The following is a 23893-nucleotide window of genomic DNA, read 5'->3' as shown; positions in this document are numbered from 1 at the left end:
TTAGGATCTCATGATTCTCCAGGATAACTTTCTATGAGTTGTCTGCTGCCTTATCAGCTCTATCTGATGACATCAGCATCGCTTTAGAGAAGGGAAAGGAGCTAAGTTGTCTCTGCCTACATACAGAGATTTTGGAAGGACAAACCAGCAGCTATGAAGCATTGTGTGTGACACAGGAGTAGTACTGGTGGGGGTGGAAGAGATGGGTCCCAGCAACAGCAGTTGTATCGTATGAAAGTAATCTAGCAAACCAGTGTCTTTGCTTCTCTTCTCTTGGCTTTCCCCAGCCCAGAGGCCTTACTCATCTCCTTCTTACTGCAGAACTGATCCAGAGTGCTTGAGCTACTGTACGCATAAAACCAAACTCAGTCTTCCCCTTTCTAGTAGCTGGAGATGAAATTCAGTCTCATAAGCACGGTCTCATTTAGTGTGGGTTTAAGCACAGCTTTGAATGAGTAGTGGGCCTTCCAAAAATGCTAGCTGTTCCAAAGATGGATGGATTTTCAGGCAAAATAAGATTGTGCTTCTGAGAGTCATGAGCAGATAATAATTAGTGAAATACGCAAGTCGTTTTCACTTCATCACCCAGAATGACCATTTCTCATAAAACACAAGCATAGTTAAGGTATATGAAATGTCCTGAGTCCGTGTAAATGGCAGGACATCTGTGAAAGTTTTGGTTTAGACTAGAGTAGATTTGGAACTCTTATTCTTAAGGAACAGTGTTGTGTGCAGTAGTTTCTATTTTGATGGGGGATGCTTCAAGTTTGCTGTATATTTATGTTTTCTGATACTTTTTGTATGTGCTGCCTGTGTTGTAAAGTCCTCATTTATTTATTTATTTTCCTTTCATCTAATATGATTCTTTGAGAAGACAACTCTTTAATCATTTTCAGAGGCAGATTTATTTTTCAGGAGCCCTGATTAGCATACAAGGAGTTCAGAGAATAGCAATAGAGAAGGTGATTTTTAATTTTAACAGGGGATTAGAAAAAAATATTAATGCATATAGCTTGGCCAAAGGCCTATTTATCATATCAATCCTCTGGCATCTAATGGGTGTGGTGAGCATTTAGAAGAAATTTTCATGGTAGAGCATTGGAATGAAAAGCTAAGTAGTAAAAATATGTAAGGAGAAATGAAGAAATCTGCACTGTAATATCAAAAGTTACCTTGATAGAAGCTGAGAATTGAAAAGAATGCAACAAAAATTACACAACCAGCGTGTGTGTACAACAGTCAAGGCTAAATATCTAGAAATTATTTCTGACTCAATATCTTAACAATTATTTTAATTTACATAAATCTCATGTGAAAATTGGGGCTCAGGAGTGCCTTTTGAGCTAACTGGTGCAAGAGGAGATACGAATGCATCATGTGGTGAAGTACCACTAGACATGATCGTAATACAACTGCATCATTGCAGGTTAATTCGTTTTGCGCGATGTGGTGCAATGTGAAAGGCAAACACTGCTGAGGAACATGGCAAAGCAATGGTCAGCAAGACTGTTAGAGGAGGAGAATTGTTACCATCTGAATGGATTGGTGGGGATGATAAGTGGGGCAAAAGTTTGTGTTCTTCCCCAAATGCAGCAGATCTGTGAACCCTCTTTCTTTTTTTCACATGATAATGCCAATGGTGTATATTCTGCAAATGCTGTCAGAGAGAGAAAAAATATAGACAAAGCTTCTCTAAGAAACCTTGCTCCTGCACTATTCCTGGGGTTTAAATGATTTTCCTGGCAATGAGTAATTTATATCTGCATCTGTGATGAGTGCTGTTGGTAGAAGAGATAGAAATGGATCTCTGAGCAAATGCTTTCTTATAGCAATTTTCTATATGTGATTGTCACATAACTGAAATGAATGTCTTGGCCAACTCTGACATGAGTTATTATCTGGATCTGTCATTTCAATGAATGAATTTCAGTTAATCTTCCTTTTCTGATCTTTTCCCAAATGACTGTACATCACGTAACTGTTTTTCACTTGAAAGCAACAATTAGTTTAAGTGTGAGGAGATCTATTCCGTACCTTGCACAATACTCAAGCGGCTGGTGTTCGATGCATTTTAACACTAGAAACAAAATCACAGGTGAAAGCTGTTCTGCTTGAAACTCTGCAATAGCATCCCTGAAAATCAGGCACTGGGGAAGAGATGGGAGTTGTTTTAATAAACAGATAAATCCTCCTCCCTTCTGAGAGAAGGAGCCAGATGAATACATTCAGACCTGAAAGATCCAAGAGGCTAAATGGCTGTTTTACTGCCCTTCTTGGAGATCCGAACTAGAAATTAAATGCAGGTGATTTTAATCAGCCCCCTTGAACATTAATCAGAAATTCCATTTGCGTGATTATGGGTCCAGTTTTAAACCAGGACATCATGTTTAAAACATCAAAAAGTGCAGATGCAATCTATTCTTATATTAGAAATGCTAATAAGTAGGACAGATTGAGAGCGTTACTGATCACTTAAAGGTCTAAGATGGGTGGATATTAGAACCACTAAGACAGTTAAATAACACAGTTATCTGGCATTTTGTGGTAGTGTGTACCAAAAATATTCTCACGCCACACCCATCCCAAATTAATGCTCCTAAGGCTGGTGATGTAGCATGCTCACACCTTAAGGTAGCACTGTGATTCATGTTTTAAAGCCAGTGGCTGCTGGCTGTAACTATGGAATGTATTGTCATGGAAACTACACTTTTCTATATTTACATCAGTGGTGGTTATGCGAGAGACAGTACTTGAAAGAAAATCTGTATAATATATAGCTTAATAACGAGACAGGCAAGCTAGGAATAAACAGATCAAAGATCCAGCTATGTTTCGGCTGCCGTTTGTCACCATAGTACGTTTCTAAACAGGCTCAGTCACTGTTTCTGATGTTTACTGGCACAGCAAGTCGGAAAGGAGCGCTGCTGCGATGTCTCTTTGGACGAACAGGTCAGACAAACTTAGAATTATTGATAGCTGATTGATTGGCATCTACACAGCAGACTCCCATGGCATAACAAAGCATTCTGCACTCATGTCCAGGCTGATGGATTAAAGCTACCAGCTGAGTGAATTGAGGACACTGAATTGTAAGAGCCTGTTATTTGCGAGACATCAATCTTCAGACCTGGAACTGGGTTGTAACTTTTAACTGCAGAGCAATCCTATCTGGTGCTCTGAACGATCAACTGCTGTCATTTTACTGAGTGCATTTTCTCACAAATCCTAACTTTTAAAATACCAAGAGTAAGAAACAATAATCAGGAGATACCATACCCAGCTGAAATTTGGCTGCATACACACACGTGCACTCAAAAAGGAAGTTCTTGTACAGTGATAAAGTGTAGAATCAAATCTGTTCAACAAAATGTTTCGTTTTGCATTTTGTTTTTTTCTATAAACGTTTTAGAACTTTGCAAAGGAGGGCAAGTTGTGTCAGATAAATCCTTCTTAAAATATATGTACATGCAATGCATACAAATATATATCCACATTTATATCAATACAAAACCTTAGTAGCAGAGCTCTTCGACATTAGCATCTGCAGTCTCAGATTTGTTTAAGAATTCTGTAACGTTGACTCTATCCTGTCTGAGGGAGCTGCATACAGACCTCCATTTGCCACTCTCTCCATTCTGTTGTATAACACATTTTTTCATTTGCGTTTATTACAGAAAATTGTCTCTATTGTGCCTGGAGAATGCACTCACAATTACCAGGGAGACAAGCTGCTCTCATTTCTTTCGAAAGAGTTTCTAATGTGATGGGCAGAGCTTAGTGAGGTGCAAAACGCGGGGTCAAGTCGCTGTGACACAACTGCTGGGTTTGCTTTGCTATCAGCTGTGAAATCTGTGAAGACATCGCTTTGCTTCCTTCATCACAGCCTTTGCGTTTTGTATCTGTGTGTGCTGACCCTAGAAGTGGAGGGTATATTCATCCAACTTCTGATATAAATAATCCTCTTAAAAAGCACAGCTAGCAGTTTGCTCATCCAAATGCTTTATTATGCATTTTCAGCTGGTGTTGCTTTAACTGAAGAAACAGCGGCAGCTGTAACTGAATCCAAAGCAGCTTTATGCTCCCAAACTTCTTTAATTATTGCATTTCTGGAACAGAGAAAGCCATTTGCAGGTTATAGGATAACAGTTCTAGCTGGAGAGTCAGCAGTTGCATTGCCTCAAAAGCAGAGCTTAGAGAGGGTTGCATTTTAAGCTTCACGCTGGTGAATTTTCTGTGTAACTTCATATCTTTATTCCGTGTCTCCTGCAATCCTTCAACCTGTCTATTTGTAAATTTGTGCCCGGAGAAAGCTCCCATGTGGCAAGCCAGGATTGGATAAATGTTATTTGCATTTCCCTGATTGCAAACTCCCAGCATCTGGGATTTTCAGCTTTGAGTACAGTTTGTTTCATGCTGAGATTCATCTTTTTGGGGAAAGCAAAGGTCATCGCTTCTCCGGAGTTGCGACTGATTTGATTCTTTTTCTCGGGGAGGCGTTGGGAAGGGAATCCTTGCTGGAATGCATATTGATAAAGGCTGAGGATTCTGGCTTCTTAGATAAGTAATTTTTTCTCTCTTCTCTCCCCACAATGACTATGTATTGCAGCAACTCACTGGCTTTTTACCAAATCAGGAGCTGCAGTATTTTTCTTCCGATGGAATAATTTCAGCCCACTTCAGCTAGCATGACAATCTTATGTGATTGTTATGAGTAGGCGTTTACATCCTTTTACATGCTAATACTGCCACACCTGCTAGTCCCCCTCATTTCCATTTCTCTCTTCTTCTTCCCCCCCCCCCCTTTTTTCTGCGTGAATTTTTGTGTAATTGTTGAAAATTGTTGGAAAATGGTGTTGTTTTTTGTTTTTTTTTTTTTTTTTTTTTTTTTTTTTCAATGTAAAAACTAATTTCCCAGAGGAAGGGAAATCCTGAGATTCGCGATCAATGCTGCATCGTTGATTCATCAACAAAGAAGGGGATGGCTGAATGGGACACAGGTAGAGAATCAAGCAGGCTGCTTCCGACCAGCAAGAGAAAAGCTAGCTGTTGAGCAGCATATGTTGCCACTCCATGTGCTGTATTAGCTACTTGTTTTTAGCCTTCAGAAGGCTGCCACTACTGCAGCACTAAAGGAATGTGCCCTATTGTTAAAAATCCTGACTGCTTTACACCAATGATTTGCCACTGCAAAGTTGCATGCACCAACAACACTTTGTCGTTGATGTTTGGATGCAAGGTAGGATGTGGTTAATGTATTTAAATGCATGCTGTAACTCCTTTGAATATCTGTGCTGTTTAATTTCATGTCTGACTTGAGATTTCAGTGCAAATTGCAATACGTTAACTATAAATTAGGGCTTACAGCCGATAATGTTTAAATGTTAAAAAAATCAGCAGGAGTAAAGGTTTCTTATTTCCCAGGATTGTACGAGTATAGATTTACATAGGAGAATCTAATGGATTATGAAGCATTTGTTTTAGATTCGACTGCATACTTAGCTAACAGTGCTAAGATTACTGAGCCACCACGCTGCTGTTTGCCCGGCTTTATTGATTTGGATGTGTATACTGTTATTACACAAACCAGCAAGAAAGAATATATATATTTTTTTCCATTTCTATTGCTGTCATGGCTTTTAACTGTAACAGCAGTACTAAAGTGTGCAGCCTGGCACTTCTCTGTAAGAAATGAATAAAGTAAGCTCCTGAACCTATTTTTAAGTCTATGGGTACATCTTTAAATAAGTGTTTTCTCTTAAGGACCGGACAATCATTTAATTTCTCTTTTAAATGTAAATCAAAAGGTGGCGCAGTCAGACAGAGAAGTTTCATTTTGGGCTGTGTAATGCAATCCTATCCCAAATGTTCGAACAAAGATGTTGGATTAGGCTGTATTTCTCCCTGTATATCCATCGTGGTTCGACATTGGGATATAGCAAATGCTGTTTGGGATTTTACTGTCATAATTCAAAAGTGATGGCATGTTTTAAAAAGTTCTTGTCTTTGGGTAAACAAGTTTGGTTCTTGGATTGCTGGGTCAACCACAATAATTGTGCAAGGGGTTTACACTGTTTTTCCAATTCCTTTTCCTTGCTGTCCTTGTAGAACATTATATAAATAAATGGTCCAATATGTTTAAAATGTAGTAAGAAAAGAGTATTTGTATAAAAGGTAGTGTTAATAATTACTTATAAATAAGTCATCTTAATGTGTAAGATTTTAATCCTCATAGATGGTAATGCTACAAGAATCAAATTTTAGTTGTACTGTCCACAAACCAGGGAACACAGTGTAGTATTTTGAGTTCTAATAAGATGGAGTAGCCCAAATAAAAGGAAGTACTCTTAAGAAATAGGACATAGATCACCCAATGCTCCCTAAACTTAATTCAGATAGAGGTTAATGATCTACTGGATCCTGTAATACACTTAGACACAAACGAGATTATAGTCAAACATCTATATCTAGTTGTCTACCTTCTCCTTTACCTTAACTACCTAGGTCTCCCATTACTTAAGACTTTCCTGTACCAAAGTTTCGTGTTTCTTCACTTCCATCTTAAATAGCTAAAAATACAGTCTTCTAGTGAAAGAGTTATTATTTAATCGCTGTGTCATGATGCCACTAGTGATATAAATAGCATCGAGTGTTTAACAGTTTAAAAGCTTTTTTAATGTGCAGTATATCCACGAGAATAATTCATATTTATTTTCAGTTTTTAACTTGAAAACACTACCCCCCCTCCCCCCCCCTTATTTTCAAGTATCAAATTCTAATTAATGGAGGCGAATTGTTAGTCAGAGGAAATTAAATGCAAGCCACCCTTCTACAAAGGTAGGCCAGTGACCTAGGGACTAGTATCCAATTTGTATTCCTGCCTGTAAGCATGATTTTCAAAGGATGTTCTTTGATGCACTTAAGCTCTTTCATGATTTTCAGATCCTGTTAGGAATAAGCAGAAGAATAAAAATAATAAATTCCAAACTTCCTTTCCCACTCTTTCTCTGGAGCTTCAGGCTCATTAAGTTACTCACAGCCAATGTTTTATCTTCTTGTGATGGTGTATGAACTGCTTCTCAAAGCAAAAGGGGTTGTGTGTGATAGTGATCATATTCAGAAAGATGAGAAGGAGTGTCAGTGAGTTGAGTTGTCCTGGGATGGCTCAGCACATGTCATATTAGTCCTCTTTGATACCATCAGCAAGTATACATGAGGTCTATATGTATCCCAGCTTCTAGAATCCCTATCTCATTCCGTTGCATTCTTCAGACCCTATCTATCTACTTAAATTTTTGTTTTGGATTGAAATCATAGATCTAAGTATACTCATAATATTGTGTCTTCTGCTATCACATGGTTCTTGAACTTGGGAAGAAGCATATATAGGAATAACATTTGTGTTCTGTGTGAACGAAGAGAACACAGGTCCTCAGAGTAGAAAGTTTTAAAATATATAGTGGAACAGATAACAAAGGAATTCGTGTTTCAGGCTAATATCTCAAAATGATAAAATAACCAGGTCAGGTTGTTAACCAGCTCCTTTCTAAAGGACAGTGCAAGTTACAGTCATGAACTATTGCTCATAATCCTCACTTACAGATTTTAGTTCTAATTTTATGCCAAATACAATCTTCTTTTCCTATGGGCACAGACGTTAGTGAGAGAAATTATCTACATCAAAACCATCACAACCATTTATATCTGTCCCCAATGCAATAATTTTTTACAGTCTGCTCACTCCTAACAGGTGGTGCCAGGGAGTTAAACTGGGGGGGTAGTGAAAGTGTGCATGTCTTACTACACCATATGTTGCAAAGAAGGCAGTAGAGGAATCTAAACTGTGTCTGTGGGAAGCTTTTCCTTTTTGGCTTGATTCCCTGTACTCTGACCATTGACCTTATCATGGGCCTTTACTTTCATTGGTTTCATGATCCTTGACCTTCAAATTGCTGAGAATTCAGAGCAGTTTAATCTGAAGGGAGGGGTAGTAGCTATCAGAAGTGTCACCGCTGCACTCCACTTTAACATAGTTAAGCACTTCTCCCATTTCTGGTTGGGAAGTACCAAAGCTTCCTTCAAATAACAACAGAGATGTGGCAGAAAGGAGATAAGCAGGTTTGAAAATGTGGCCCTTAGGTGCCAGCAAGTGCTTTGCAAAACTTTTTTATTCATGATCTTGAAGTGTTGAGACATTAAAGTGTGTATATCCCCTGAGTCCCAGTGTTGTTCCACAGCTACTGGACTGCTTTGTGCCTGTGGATTAAAGGAAGGTTCAGGTGTAAATAAATAAATAAAAAGATCACCATTCTCAGGTTTGCATTCAGAGTTGTGGTAAGGTATCTCAGGCTTTCAGTGTAGAGATTTAAATGCACAGTTGAATGTCTGTACATACTTACTCACTTTGCTGAACTGAGACCTTATAATTAATTCAGTATTGCTGAGGAATTATCTCCTGAGTCTTAATATCCTGTTCGCTTTGCTCTTATTAGGAGTGCCAGAAAGGTATTTCAAATTGACAAAGATGTTTCTTAAACTGCACTTCAGTCATAACTCTGACACTTACATGAAGTGTTTTGTTTTTTTTTTTTTATCTTTGCTCCTTTGTCTTTCTGTATGGATAACACTTATTGAAGAGATTCCTTTGACAGGACTGTGACCTCAATGTTTGTTAACTTTTTATCAGATATTTTGATAAATTCTCCTTTCTTTATGTCTAGGTTTATTTTTCCATCCAAGCATAATACAAAAGTTTAAAAATAGGTGACGAAATATAACTTCCTTTCTTCCTTGCCTTCTTTCCTCCTTGTACATCTTAAGCAACCTGTTATCTGGCACAACAGCTGATTTTGTGTTTGTTTGTGTGTTTTTTTTTTCCCCAAATCTTTTTCTATTTTAGCTGAAACAAACAATTATCTACTGCACTATCCAAGGTGAGAGTAGAAGTCAAACCTCTTGATTCTTCAGCTACTGAAACTTGCATATTTTGCAAATCTGTTGCTGAAGAGAAAGTTTTATAAGTTTTATTAACACAAATAGAAGGGTTATTACTGAATATCTGGACAGTCACGTTTATGTAGCTATTAGTGCTGTGATCGAACTACTAGAAACTTGCTAATTTTATTTACTAGCATTGTTGACTCTCGCACAAGATCTGATCTGTCACTTAATCTTTAATAGGGAATAGCTTCTATTTCATTGTAGTCTAGATCTGGTTATTGAAAGAAACAATTTATTTAAAGAAACAGTCATTTGAGGCGTCAAGAAAATATTTTTCTGATTAGGAGTGATAAGCAGTAGTCCATACTCAATGATTTGCATGCTATAGGCATTTGAAGCATCTCTGCATTTTGAGTGGAGGTGGTTTCTGGATACATGTAGATTAACATCTCATTTAAATTATAAATGAGCTTCTGAAGTGAATCTCCCAGTTCTACACATGTGTCTTGTTTTGTTTTCTGTTACAGAGAAAGCTTGGAGTGTACAAATGGGATTGCTTTTTGATGACGCTAAGCAGAAAAATGCAGTCCAGGAATGCAACAAGTACTATCCAAAATCTTTTGGGTTTTCAGTTTACAAAACTATATTAGAAATATTTCAAAAGAAAACTCACCCCAAAATGTGTAATATGGCTGCTTAATCCTTCCAGTCAGCTCCTCATTCTTTGAATCCTTGCCTGCTGCTTGCTGATGTGGACATAACATCTGACTTCACTCTGATTTCTAGACTTATTTTTGTTTGGATTTTTTGGGTCCAGAAATGAATATATGCAAAAGTGTATTTATAGTTATACTGATTGCTGTGATCCATCTATAGAGACTGATATATTGTATAGGGCTCTAGAACTCTCTGAAAGAGTTTACTGCCTATTCACAGACAATCAGCTGAGTAAGTCAGCTGGAACATTGCTGCCACTTGCTATGCATAACATTTGACAGTGGCACTGAGAATCCTACTTCCACCTATTCTTGTTAGGCCACAGCAGTGTTAAAATAAAAGTGCTCAGCAACTGGAGTTACAGAAGAGATGCAGGATTGCCACTGGCAAGAGGCTTTGAGTAAGATCTGTTGTGTCACAGAGATTTTTGCATTAGTGCACAGAGCTGAAGGCAGGGAGAGTATTCCTCCAGCTTAGCATCGATGCAAGCTAGACACGGGGTAAGCCCAAGCAATTTCTGCTGGATGCATCTTTTTTTCTTTCTCTCCTCCAATTAGGCATTGCATGACATCCTTCACTTCCTAACACTCTTACCTCAGGAACAGGAACAAGTGCTGCTCAGGTGTCCCTATCCATCAACAGTGTGTGTAGGGGAAAAATATAAACTATACATTGATTTGACAGCTCACCAGGCTGACATCCTCTGATACCAAAGTAGCAAATTGCTTGGCCATGCCAGGAAATCATTACAGTATTAAGAATATAGTAGATGCTCCACTTCTCAACTTCTTGTTCTGAATCACTTAGGAGAATTTCACTGATGAAGTATTCTGGCAATGAGTAGATTGTGACTTCTTGTGTGCTCGTGAGTTGGTTTTGAAATGTGTGGGTGCTACAGAAGTCAATATCTCAAGATATAACAATAACCAAAGACTAGGGAGAAGTAAGAGGCAGCATCAGGAAGAGCCTCCTTTAGCAAGGAATTGGACTTGGTGATCCCCAGAGATCCCTTCCAACCCCCGTGATTCTGTGGTTCTGCGATTCAGGTGGGAGAAGCAGAGAAAAGACATGAATGAGGGCAAGGCAGAGAGAGCAGTCTGGGGGCCTGGGGAGAAAGCAGTGGGCTAGGATTAAGGCAAGGGTCCTGGAGGCAAAAACAGAAAAGGAAAAAAGTGAGGTATGGCAAGTTTGAAAATGAGACAAAAGAATAAAAAGTTAGAATGCATCAAGATCAGATGTTATAAATATTTCTTCTTGTGTGTCTCATCTTTTGTCCTACCCACAAGCTGCCTGTACATTGTGAAGGAGATAGGAGACTCATAGGAAATTCCTTGAAAAACTACACCATAGGAAATGTGCAGATCCCAAAAATTAAGAATACAACACAGAAAGTTTGGTGTTTTTAATGAATGTTTGTATTTTAAAAAGTTTATAAACTGAAAGAATCTGCTGTTGCAAGCAGGATCTTCAATCTCTGTACCATTTAAACCACTGCCATTTTTTCCATATTTTGCCAGCACATCTGTTTCTGGCAGCCGTCAAAGTCTGTACACTGGTCTGGATGGCTCATGATGCTTTCCATGCAAACTTCTGCTGGTTGCACAGCAATGATATCTAATTTTCATCACTCCAGGTTACTTAAAATTCACCTGCAGCTGAAGAGTATAATGAATATCCTCTATATTTTAAGTTTGAACATATAGCCATGCTGGGAAAAATTGATTTCTTTTTTAAGCTCTTAATATAGCAGAGTTGATTGTCATGATTACACAAGCACTGAAGCACTGGATAACTGAAGCACTAAATATGACAATAAAGTATATGGAAAAACTAGAGCAGGAGGCATGGAGCTAAAGGTTACTGAACAGCGGGAAGGAGAAGTTTAGAGTGTGTTCAGATATCCATTTATTTATTTATTTATTTTACTGTAAGCTATACTTACTGGTAACATAAAATGAGATTTTACAAATATATAAATACTGGAATAATTTGATACACAGTGGTGTAAGCTGTTTGATTTAACAAAATAATTATTGACTGGGAGAATGTTTAACATAGACATTCATCTTACCTGTAACAGATGTCATAGAAAAGAATGGTGATAAAGAAGATTTGTATAAATAAACTTAAGTGATAATAGCAATAAAGCTGAAAACTGTCACTGAACAGTATTCTCCTGATCTCTGAAAAGTAGCTTTTATGTTTCATATGTAGCTGTCAGAGATAATCTCATTATTAAAATATTGGTATTTATCGTTTTCATCTTTCTGATTATATTTAATCTTTAAGCATTTGATGTAGTACTGGTAATCACTAGGAAGTAGATTTTTCAAGAGAGCCTTCTTGAGGCTTGTGTTGAATGCAATGGAAACCTGAGTGGAAATGAAAATTCATGATGGGACTTCCTGTGACTCCTTTTAGAAGTTTATGATCTGTAATCCCAGAAGATATTTCACAGAACTTAGTAAGGAATTTTGGGCTATTCTTTTGAGTTAGTTGGCTCTTGTGTGAAGAGAAAGCTTATGAATTCTGAGGATGGCCCTCCTCAAATCCATTGAGTTTTGTTTGGCCAGAAATCAGCCTTACTAGTTTTGGTAAAGTGTCTGAATCTGTGTTAAACTGAAACTTGTGTTTTTCAGTTTTCCCTCAAACTGATGTTTTTGAAACCTTGATTCTGAGAATCCTGACACATTATTTTAGCAAGATTTCCTTTAGGAAATGCTCACAGCTGTTTAATGTAATTAAGATAGAATATGCCAAATATGAATTTTCAGAAGGGTGTAAGCTGATGTCAGCACTGAAACTCACTGATGAATCACCTGGAGGCTCTGTAGCTGTGGCAAGCATGATAGAGTGTGAGTCAATAGATAGCTGCCTGCAGAAGACATTGTAGACACATATAAGGTCACTTGCAAGATGTTCTCTCTTCTCTATGGAAATAGACTTGCAACTAAAGTACCTGGGACAGCTGCAAGGTTTGTGGGGATATGCCAGTATTGCTAAGTAAAAGAGAGAATAGATAGATTTGGTCCTTGGCAGTGTTTTGGGATGCTACCACGCTTTTTGAATCATAGAATCATAGATTCATTAGAATTGGAAGAGATCATCTAGTCCAATCATCAACTCATCGCCTCCATGCCCACTAAACCATGTTCCTCAATGCCACGTCTCCACATTTCTGGAACACTTCCAGGGTGTAACCCTGCTATGATTCACTGCAGGAACCCTTTTCAAGAGAAAACATATAAGGCTGGATCAGGGTAGATGACTTTTAAACTACAGCCTATCTTTCAACCCTATCCCATCAGTCTCTGTATTTGCAAACATCCTAACCTACTCTCCTTGTCTTTACATGATATTTGAAAGCCTGCAACACAGCTCCTCAGTTTTGTTTAGTGAAATTGCCACTTTAGTAGCAACGTGGACTCAGGCCTCTCCGAACCACCAGGCCTGGGACCACAAAGCAAGCAGGAAAATTGATGTATTTAGTGGATTAGATGTGGTGTAATGGTCTCAGTCCCTTTATTCCAGAATGGATACCTTGGAAAATCTAAATAAATAAGTCAGAGATCATAAAGGTTGTGACACGATTGTTTTTTTTTCTGGACATACTACCACCACACCAGTAACGGTCCACCTGGAAGCAGCTAGTCCTTCACCTATATATGTTCTTATAATGCTCCAAACCTAAACCTATAAGAGACCTGTATTGGACTCAAAAAAAAAAAAACCAAAAAAAACAAACAAAAAAAACCAAAAAAACAAAACAAAACAAAAACAAAAACAAAAAACAAGGTTCTGCCTTCAGCATACAGGTGTACTTCACCCTTGGAGAATATCTACCAGCTTGGCTACATCCAAGCCAAGGAACTGCCCAGGGAACTGGATCTGGATGGTCTTTAAGATCCCTTCCAACATAAGCCTTTTAGTGATTCTATGCTATAATCTATACTGATAATTTATCAACTTCAGATCGTTCCAGTCAGGCAGAAGTTTTAATTCAGTGAATTGGAAAAATGGATAGCTATAGGTATTTAAGTTAGTAATGCATGTTGTCTGTTAGATTTGAAGGCTAAGATATAACTTCTAAAAATGAGTTGTTAATGTACAGGTTTAACACCTGTACAGGACATAGCATTTAGATTTATTCTGAGAGACACTATCAGCTGGCAGTGGGATACTTTGAAATTCTTGAGGAGGAATACCCCAGTCTCTATTAAATGTAGTTCCATCCCATCATAATCAGTCTTATATAACACTGAGAAAACAGTCACTGTCATAAAGGAATCTGTGGCCTCAGTTTAGGCCAGGGAGCTTGGAATTCCTTATTTCTATTTCTGATTCACTCAGGATTCCTGCTGTTGCTTGGGGCAAATTGCATCTCCTTCTAGAAAATCGAGTTGGTAATACCTACTTCAGAAAAGTATTGAGAATTAATAATTACTGCATGTATGCAGCACTGAACTGGAATGAATGATGTAAGTACAATGCACCATGGGTTTTAAGGAACAACCTAAAGTCATGAAGAGACAGAAATACGGGAGGTCATTTGGAATGATGTACAAGAGAATAAAAGCATTTCTTCATACTTTTTCTGAGTCCAGCCTGCTCCCTGCAGTATTTCATCTATAACTTGAAGTAATATTGTTTATATTTTTTATAAAGTTCTTCCTCCATTTCTGAGATTTCACATCCCAGTTTCTGCCTATAGCAAATTGTCATGGTTCAATTGCTAAGCCCCAAGAGAAGTGGATTTGAAATGAAAGTACTGTTGGGCTGTAATCATTCAAGTGGCACTACATACAGAAAGTTGTTGGAGAAAAGAAGCACAGTTTGGAGCTCTGGTTCTTTGAGTTTTAATTTTGTGAAGTTTGTTTAAAAATAGCCATAGGAAGAAACATGAGACAGAAATTAAGCAAAGAGATCATTTTAAACATAGAACAAGACAGCAAATTAGTAACTACTTTGTACATATTTTTTGTCTCTTGAAGAACCCTGGTAATGTTCATAGTTTGAAGGGGCATTCAGCTCAGTTTGGAGGTCCATATGAATGACTTAAACTGTGAACTAAATCTAGATCCTACAATTTACTATAAATTCAGGAAAACAATACATTGTTGTGAAACCCAGAATACAGAAATCAGTAAAACTGACTGAAAGATTTTTCAGTACTGTTAGTAGCTCTTTTGGAGCAAAGATTTTATGAGTAGCATCTGAGAAAACTGGGGTTTTCTAATACGGAGAAGAGGATGCTCAGGGTGTCATTATCTACAATGCCCTGAAAGGAGGTTGAAGAGAGGTGAAGATTGGCCTCTTATCTCAGGTAGCAGTGCTAGGACAAGAGGTAAGTGCATCGTGATGCACTGGGAGGCTTTTAGGCTGAATATTAGGAAAAACTAATTTGGAGGGGTCTGTGAAGCATTGGCACAGTCTGCCCAGTGCAGTGGTAGAGACACCATTTCTGGAGGTGTTTAAGAAATGTAGAGATGTAGCGATGAGGGAAGTGGTTAATGGGCATGGTGGGAACAGGTTAACAGCTGGACAAAATAAACTTAGAGGTCTTTTCATCCGTCATGCTTCATTGTCGTTGTCGTTGTTTTTATGGTACCTATAAAATAAGTAAAGTATATTCTGTTTCTACTAATTACTTTCTCTTGTCTGTGTTAGTGTCTGTGCTTGGATTTCAAATCACTGGCTGAAGTAAGGTTATAAATTAGCAGGATGGGAAGCAAACATAGCATCATAAGAAAGCATAGTATATTTTAGCACTGGCAAAATCAACTGACAAAGAATATTTCAGTAGTTTGGAATATAAAATAACCAGGACAACATGCTTTCATAGGACATAGTTTGGTGATACATTTTGAAATACATATTCCCTCCCAGAACAATTAATAAAAGCTCAGGGGAGGAGGAGGAGAGCAGAGGAGGGAGGAAAAATGACCTAGAAAATACATTTGAGGATCTAATTTTGTGCATCTATACGCACTACAGATGCCCCTGTTGCACCTTCTCCCTTAAAGCCCTGGTGTTTTGTACTCTTTAATATGTGCACCAACCCCCACATGGCTTGCAATCATTCTGCTCTTAGATTTCACAGCACTAAGGATATGTATTTCCAACTGTCTTGATGTTTGTAGCTTTGAAAGATGTTGGGTGCTAGCAGAGAAAGAGGGAAGTATGATTTTGTGAGATGTCCTGAGACGGCTGATTATGAAAAAGGAGCTTTTGTATTAAAAGTATCTTTGTTGTAAGATTATTGATCTTCAGACTTGCTTCTTCAGGTCAGGTTGGCACATCTTTTGGTACAAAGCATTGCTGTCTCTCTCATAGGTCTGTGAGTTGAACCCTAAACTGGAGCTAGCTTCCATAAACACCATTAATTTGTCATCATGCTCGAGAGCGGCACCTTTTCACAGAACACTAGACACTTCTACTTTCCAATGTGACTGGAATAAAAAATGTGGGAGGTGCCAAGAAGCTGTTCTCAAACTAATCCACATTCTGTCTGCAAGCACCAGACATCTCTTGGATATTTGTATTCACTGGGAGGGACAGTATAGGTCTCCAAGGGTTAATAAAGTTTCTGTTAGTAAATAAGAATTAGTTGTTCTGTAGTCTGATGATATTTCCCCCATCATCTTCAGTTTATTCATAAAAAGAGCTCAGATAGGATAGGGTCAGCTCATGTTATGAGAATGTGTATAAAGTAATCGCAGAATCATAGAAATGTTGATTGGAACGGACCTCTATAAGTCACCTCATCGAAATTCCACAGAAGGGAGGAGGAATGTGGAGTCATTTAGCATGCAGCCATACACCTCACTTTGCAGTAGGAATGGTGTGGGTTTTAGCAGTTCTAAGTGAAATACTGCTTCAGCTGAAACAGAAGGAAATTCAGGAAGCATAATCCAGTGTTTAAAATAAGAGAAAGGAGGTTAAGTGTTCAGAGTGTTACTTTCTGTTCCTCTATTGATTCCATAGAAGATTTACTGAGAATCAATGTAACACCTTTTGATAAAATAGAGAGCACTCCCAGGAGCTAGGATTGTAGGGGCTGCTGTTACTGGGGTTAGTTTTCTGGGTTACTGAAACAGAAAGAAAAGCTCTTATCACCAAAAGTACTTACATACCAGCCCCTCTTGCTTTTGATGGAAATTAAGCATCTTCTTTGGATCTGTACTTGGAGTACTATGCTTCTTCCAATGCTTTCCTTGTTCAGCTCTACTTCTTATCGCTTTTCTTTGCTTTGCTTTTCAAATATATGCATTTTCTTTCTTTTCTGCTGCTGGATCTTATTTAGAATTCACAGTTAGACTCCAGGTCAGTGGCTGTGATTGGGAAAGAAAATAAAGTTTACAGAGAATTTCTGGAGTAAATGGTGGACAGGAATAGAAAAAAAAAGTGTGCATATCCTCTCATGTATACGTGCATCCATATGAACAGGGCATTAAGTTCTACATTTACCTGCTACATTAGCAATACTCCCACTCTTAAACTCTCAGAATTTTGTGACTGTAGGCCCTGGATGAGATGGTGGGTGGGAACAGAGGAATGTCTGTTTCAGACTGTAAAGCTGCATTTGAAAGTGTCAGAAAAGTTTGCAATAACAGAAGTCTATTTTGCCTTATATAGAACATGCAAGTTAACAAGTCACTGAGGCTTTTTATGCAAGAGTGAGAAGTGAAACAGAACTTTGAATTGTATAATAAATACACAATTTGTTGTCAAAAACTGTAATAAGTAACATCCCACCAGTCTTAAGATTTTATCTTCTTGAATAGTAAAATGAAAGTAACCCAAGAAAGGAAAAAGGTGCAGTTTTCACTTAGAATGTCCTTAATTTCATGGAAAAAGAATTTCTGGAGTTGGAAGGAACCTCTAAAGATCATCAAGATCATCCTTGCTTCACACAGGACCACTCAAAAAATCAGACCCTGTGTGAGTGTTGTCCAAAAATCCTTGAACTCTGGCAGCTTGGGACCATGCCCACTGCCCTGAAGGAACCTGTTCCATGCCCACCACCTTCTGCTGTGGAATCCCACCTGAACCTCCCATCGCAGCTTCATTACATTCCCTTGGTTCTATAGCTCATCACCAGAGAAAGGATATTAGTCTTTGCCCCTCCACTTCGCCTTGTGAGGAAGTTGTAGGCTGCCATGAGGTCTCTACTCAGTCTCATCTTCTCTGGTTTGAACCAGCCAAAGGACTGCAGCTGTTCTTCATACATCTTCCCCTCTAGAACCTTCATTATCTTTGCAGCCCAGTTATTCTTCTGGTTAAACAGTAAAAAATATATTGTAGTGATATGCCTCTATGTGTGCTATAAATTTGGCTAAACTGCATAAACATCTGATGTAAATATCAAGACATTTATTGCGATGCCCATTCTTTGATGTGTTGTAGCTTCAGGATTTAGGGTCAGGGTTTTTTATTGAAGTGCTCATGCACATATTTTCTTCACACCTCAGAAAGAGCTGGTAGTTAAAGAACCATGACTTTTCTCACCAAAATGCTATGTTGTTTGAAAATATTTCTTCCATTTAAAAGAGTGCATGAGTCCAGAATATTGCATTCCCTTATTTTTCCTATGATGCTTTGACAACGCAAGACAAAAACTGCAGAAAGCATCAAATGAGTAGTCATGTATTAGACTGCTTTTTTAAGTACAAGACAAAGCATGCAAAGGTGATAAATTAGAGTATATGAAGCATTACTTTGGTGTTCTTTAGCTATTATGTTGTTACTTTCAGTAAGTAAATGAAAGCCTTGATCATCTTTGTTCATTAACTACAAGCCAAAACTCATTTTCTTGGCATGATGAATATAGAATTGTTTTTGTGCTGTTTGTTGTTGTTGTTGTTGTTTTGTTTTGTTTTTTCCCCATGTGTATCTAATGTATCTATAGCATGACATAAGGAGGAAGAGCTGAAAACCAGAAAGAGTTGAGCAGTTTTTAAACTTGACACTCTGCAAGTTATATTTTCTCTGTATAAAGCTTTGAAAATGAACTTCTCCACTTCATAATGATGTTCTTCAACCTACAGTGTGTAAGCATAACAATTCTGTATATGACACATGCCAATATAAGGATGTTTAAAGTTATGACACTGTTCCTGAAAGAGTAAGACCTTGTAGGCATATGCCATCCTCACAGGTTAGCAGAAGAGATCACAAAAGAAGAGCAAAGCTCTTTTTTTATTCCTAGTTTGATATAAACAAACAATAAATGTTACACACATGAGCAGAGACCCCTGAGTTCTTGGCATCTTTATGGTTGGAAGCAACTGGTTTTCTAGTGGCAGTTGCCTCCTTTGATTATTCTTTGCTTCTCCTCTCATATCTGTTCAGACAGGCATTGAAGAGGGAGCTCTGCTGAGGCTGCTCGCCTCTTTCAGTCCACAAGATCAGGATCTGTTGAGACTTTTAGAATGAAGCCAAAAACTAGCTTCCCCCCATCATTTATCAAGAGAGACTTTGACTTATCCAGAAACAAGATATCTGTGCTGTTTTCAAACTCCTCACAAATCTTGCTGCCAGAGAAGTTAGGGAGATCTTCAGTGGGCATTGCACGAGGTGAGAAATAAGAAATTAGGGTGATGCCTGTAGTTTGGATTAATTTTCAGTTGATTTGAATTGAGAATTGAGAATTTGGTTGGATTTGGGAATCTCAAAGTTTGGTGCCAGTTTCTCAACGAGAAGACTAAAGCCTGCATTTTATTCGTTTTGTGTGTAGGTGTGTGTATGCTTGTTTTGCTGGAATTTATTCTATCAGATATTTTTTCTTGTATTTGAAAAAACAAGAATGTTTTGGACAATAGTGATGAAAATAGAAAATTCTGGGTGTTGCTGCTGTATGTGGGATTTACCTCTCCCCCAACCAACATCCCACCCTTGTCTTGAGAAGCTACACATCTTTACTTTTATCTTAGTAAAATGAAACTGAATAAAGTTGACAACAGCTTTCACCTGTGCCCTACGGCTTCATTTTCTAGAGATTCACTGTATCCTTTTCAAATTAAATGAGTCCTCCTCTCTAGAAAGATTTGCAGCATATTTGAAATCCCAAGTAGTCGTTAACATTTTCCTGTCCTCATGCTGTGATGGAGTAGTAACATCCAACCTCTTGCACATCCACTTGATTTTTCAAGGGTTTCAATTGGATACTCAAAAGCTGTAGAGCCATTGATTGTCATTTGACTTATTGTGAGTAAAATCATATTTGTTTTTATTGTATCCTTCAAATAGATGACCTAAGTAGTGACGTATGGCTGTTTACTCTTTTCTGTATAAAAGGTTAACCCTTGTCTTAAGGGATTAAAGCTCTGAATTCTTCTGTTCCTAGCCCTGCCTAAGAATTCTTTTGTGGTTTATGTGTATGACCTGTTACTATAAATACATGCAAAGTATTGTATTATTTAATGCTACTATCTAGTCCCATTTTCAGCACCTTGATTGATGCATGCTGACACTTCAGTTTTATGCTGATTTCTCCAAAAGCAGTAGCACTGCTGCCATTGTGTGGGCACCCAGCTGGGCTTTCATTAAGCAGGTGATCTACTTAAAAAATATTCTTAGTCGAGCCAGTGATAGAGGTAGGAACAAAGGAAACATAGGTCTAAACATTGAGTTCCTGACAACACCTTTTTCTCTCCCAAGTTTAGAGGCTTCAGCATCCTCACTACTAAGAAAAATAAAATGCTGATGATTATCCCTTTAAGGGTAAAACACCAATATAGAAGATCCAATTACCTCTGTCTAAGCTGATACGCCTACAGCACCTTTTACATAACCCAAACACTTGAGTTCCAATTATACAATTATATTTTAACATGTATTAAGTGCTATCCCTTTAGGGAGGAGACTTATAGTGAATATTTTAACTAAGCTCCTTCCTGAGCACAGACTTATATTGCACGGTCTCAGTTCACTACTATGCCAAAGGCATGTTTTTTTTATCTTGGTTCTTTTCCTCTTGAGTACACCAGCTGGCTCTTCAGAAAACACATTTTCTATGTCTGCAGTTCTGACAGCAGTACTTATACCTTTCACAACTGTAGAGTATAAAGCTAATGTTGTTGGGGTCAGTAGCTGCACTGTAACTGCAATTAGATCAATAATGCTTCCACAGTGCCAGTATCTTTTCTTTGAGTGCAATCTATGGCAAAATCCAATTCTCTAGAGGAAGCAATATGCTCAGAAGTGGAGAAAAGGCTGAGGTAGTTTGTTTTTCATTTGGTTTGCTGTTTTTTTCTGTTATCCACTATGCCTTTTTCAAGTGATTGATAGTACAGAAAATTGAATTTCCCTTTAGAGTCATTGAACTATAGAATCATCAGGTTTGGACAAGACTTTCAAGATCACCAGCTCCAACCATCAAACTGACCTACAGAGTCTCATCACTAAACCATGTCCCTTAGAGCCATGTCTGTGTGTCACATAAATTCATCCAGGTCTTGGGACTCCACCATTGCCCTGGGCAGCTCATTCCAATGCTTGATTGCTCTAAAGGAAGAACTTTTTCCTAATGTCCAATCAAAACCTCACCTGGCACAACTTAAGACTATTTCCTCAATTTCCTTGCTTCCTATCTCTTGCCACTTGAGACAGGAGGCTGATACCTCTTTGTTACAACTTCCTTTCAGGTATCTGTAATGAGTGATGGGGTTTCCTCTTGGCCTCCTCCTTCTCAATACTTTTCACTGTAGTGAAAAGGCAGATCACTCCAGTGACCACTATGATTTTCTGGGATCTTCATGAATGTTCTGTAATGCCCAAGAGCCTTGGTCAGCAGGGAAGACTTTTGAGGAAGGCTATTTGCTGCACACTCTTAATCATTCCCATCAATGAGGTTTGTAGGTCAGCACCTCTGAAAACCCAGAGCCTAAGTTTAGGCTGAGGAGCCTGAATGTACTGCTGCACTCAGAAGAACCTTGAAGTTTTTTAACATACAAAGAAAACTGGTTCTTGGCTTGGAAGGACGTGGGAGAAGAAAAGTGATGAACAAAGAAAAAAGTAGTGGAGGATAATGGTGAAAAGCAAGGCTAGGTATTGCTAATGCTTCTTATGTAGATTAGTTAGTGTGTGAGACAGTGGTTGCTTGTGAAGGAGAAATATCAGGGCTCAAAGTGTTCTGCTTCTTCCTAACCCTCAGCATCATCCCATGTCTAGGTTTCAGTCGCTTAGCTTGTGCTGAGTACAGTGGTGCTTCAGAGTTACCATATCAGCAGCTGAACCACCTGGTCTGACACAGCTATTTCTATACCATACTGTATTTATTCCTGCACAATGAATTCTGTGTAAAATATTCCATTAGAAAACCAAGTTTTGAAAAAATTGAATAAAGATATTGCATTGGGCACTAATATTGACCTGTCAAATAAACTGAGCTTCCTAAGCACCTAAAGAAAATGTGAACACAAGGTAAAAATGAGGTACTGAAACTTTAGATATGTGCTATTTTAATTAATAATTATATATTATAATATTATATTTTTAAGTATATTAAAAAAAAAACAAAAAAAAAAACAACAACAACAAAATATGGAGATAATATTCTCATGCCAACTTTGGTTCTATCTCCCATGTGCAGTAAATGTGTATGTATGTTTGTATAAAAGATGATCATTCATTACCTTGGTTGTGATCAGAGTGACTTAGGACTTGCGGATCAGCAACCTGATAATCAGACCAGAAATCTCATCTTTAAAAGTGGTTTATTTCTAATATTTCTCTAGCCAAGTGTGGCAGTGTAGAGGTGATGCTGAATTGCTGTCCAGTCTGATAAGTACTCATAAGACAATATGTCTGAACAATCCATATCTTGTCATAAATCTGATCTATCACTTTTCAAATTTAGCTGCTCTCCATGACACGTATCCCATGAGTTAGTAAGTTAAAATTGGAATTCTTTTTCTTTTTTTCTTCAGATGAACTCACTAGTATCAAACACTTCATGATACGTACACAACACTTTGATGGACACATAATATTGTGAATTTGATTTCAACCATGATGGATTTTTTAGAAAGGTTGAGCATCATTTTCCTATCTGCCAGGTATTGCAAAGGATGCAGTAGTCTGATGACACAGCTAAATTGTCTCCATTCCTCCCAAATCACCCTAATGAATGTCATTTCCAGCACACAGTGTTATGCAATGGTCCATCCCTTAATTTCTTTGTCTGCATCTCCCACATCTCCCATAATTAAGTTTCTCCAAAAATGCACATCAGGAGGAAATGCCTCTCAGAAATGCAGGTCTTAGCAATCCAAAGGGACTGACTACTGGTGTTCAGCTCCTAGCCCATGGCAGGGGAGTTGGAGCTCAAGTTTCTTTAAGGTTCCTTCCAACCTAGGCCATTCTATGTCCAATAATTCTATGATTTTATGACCAGGAAGGGGGAGGTGTTTATGACTCATGCAGGAAGAGACCAGCAACTGTATGGCATTCAAGCTACTTTGTTCAGGCAGAATGAATAAGGGAAAGTGGTGTGTAAAAAGCACATTCTATATTCTTGTGAAATGTGCCTAGATGGTAAAAGCATTAAAGGATACTGTTCATTTTTATTGCTGTCATGAGATTTGGTGAATGACACATTCATGGTAGTAATCTTTACAAGTATTATGTAAAGTACTCTTTCAAAATATAGCTTTTTTCTTTCACTTTTTTCTTTTTTCTTTTCTTTTGCCATGGTTGCCCTGAAACTATTTTCATTGACAGAATTCTTAAGGGTACTGGTTCAGAAAGAGGATTAATACTTCAGAGAACAAACTGAGGGTGTCTTATTTTTCTTATACGAATAAATACACATTTCTGAATCCTTTGAATATGAACATATTCTTGCTGAGCTGTTGTATAAAATCTGTGCAAAAAACATATATAGATAAAATAAGCATAATATAAGCATAATGTTTGAATAAATATATTCTCAGTAGACTTAGAAAGTAATATGAAGATTTTCAGACTTTCAAAATCTCAAAGCTATAAACCTAAAGACAGAGGAAATAAGAATTTAACAGCTATGCGTATGCAAAGGAGATATAAGCATTAACTCACCATGAATTCGTCTAAAGAGAATTGAGAAATATTGGGAAGGAAACTTCATAAAAATTCTATTCTGTTGTCATTTGAGACATTAAGTGTTAGAACAATTAGATTTAGGAGAGCCTTTAAACAATGGCTCTCTTTTAAATTTAGGAAAGCTGGACCTACTGAGATATAGCAATTATTTCTATTT

General features: G+C 37.8%; 1 protein-coding gene across 23 annotated transcripts in view; it reads left to right on the top strand.

Annotated features, from left to right (window-relative positions):
• The window catches only part of DLG2 (discs large MAGUK scaffold protein 2), a 964547-nt gene that overhangs the window by 346476 nt on the left and 594178 nt on the right, over positions 1-23893 (top strand). The window contains exon 1 of one of the 23 annotated variants that reach the window (XM_032442246.1): positions 4860-5236. The exons of 20 other annotated variants lie outside the window; for them this stretch is intronic. In XM_032442246.1, coding sequence (XP_032298137.1) covers positions 5135-5236 — 102 coding nt within the window. In that variant the 5' untranslated portion in view covers positions 4860-5134. Of the gene's footprint in view, positions 1-4859; positions 5237-23893 lie in introns of those variants that run through there. 2 more of the 23 variants (XM_032442253.1, XM_032442255.1) reach the window with 2 other exon arrangements.

The sequence above is a fragment of the Coturnix japonica genome, chromosome 1 (assembly GCF_001577835.2).
Source record: "Coturnix japonica isolate 7356 chromosome 1, Coturnix japonica 2.1, whole genome shotgun sequence".
Lineage (NCBI taxonomy): Eukaryota > Metazoa > Chordata > Aves > Galliformes > Phasianidae > Coturnix > Coturnix japonica.
Note: the sequence above shows the minus strand (reverse complement) of the source record. Positions and strands in the feature narration are given on the sequence as shown.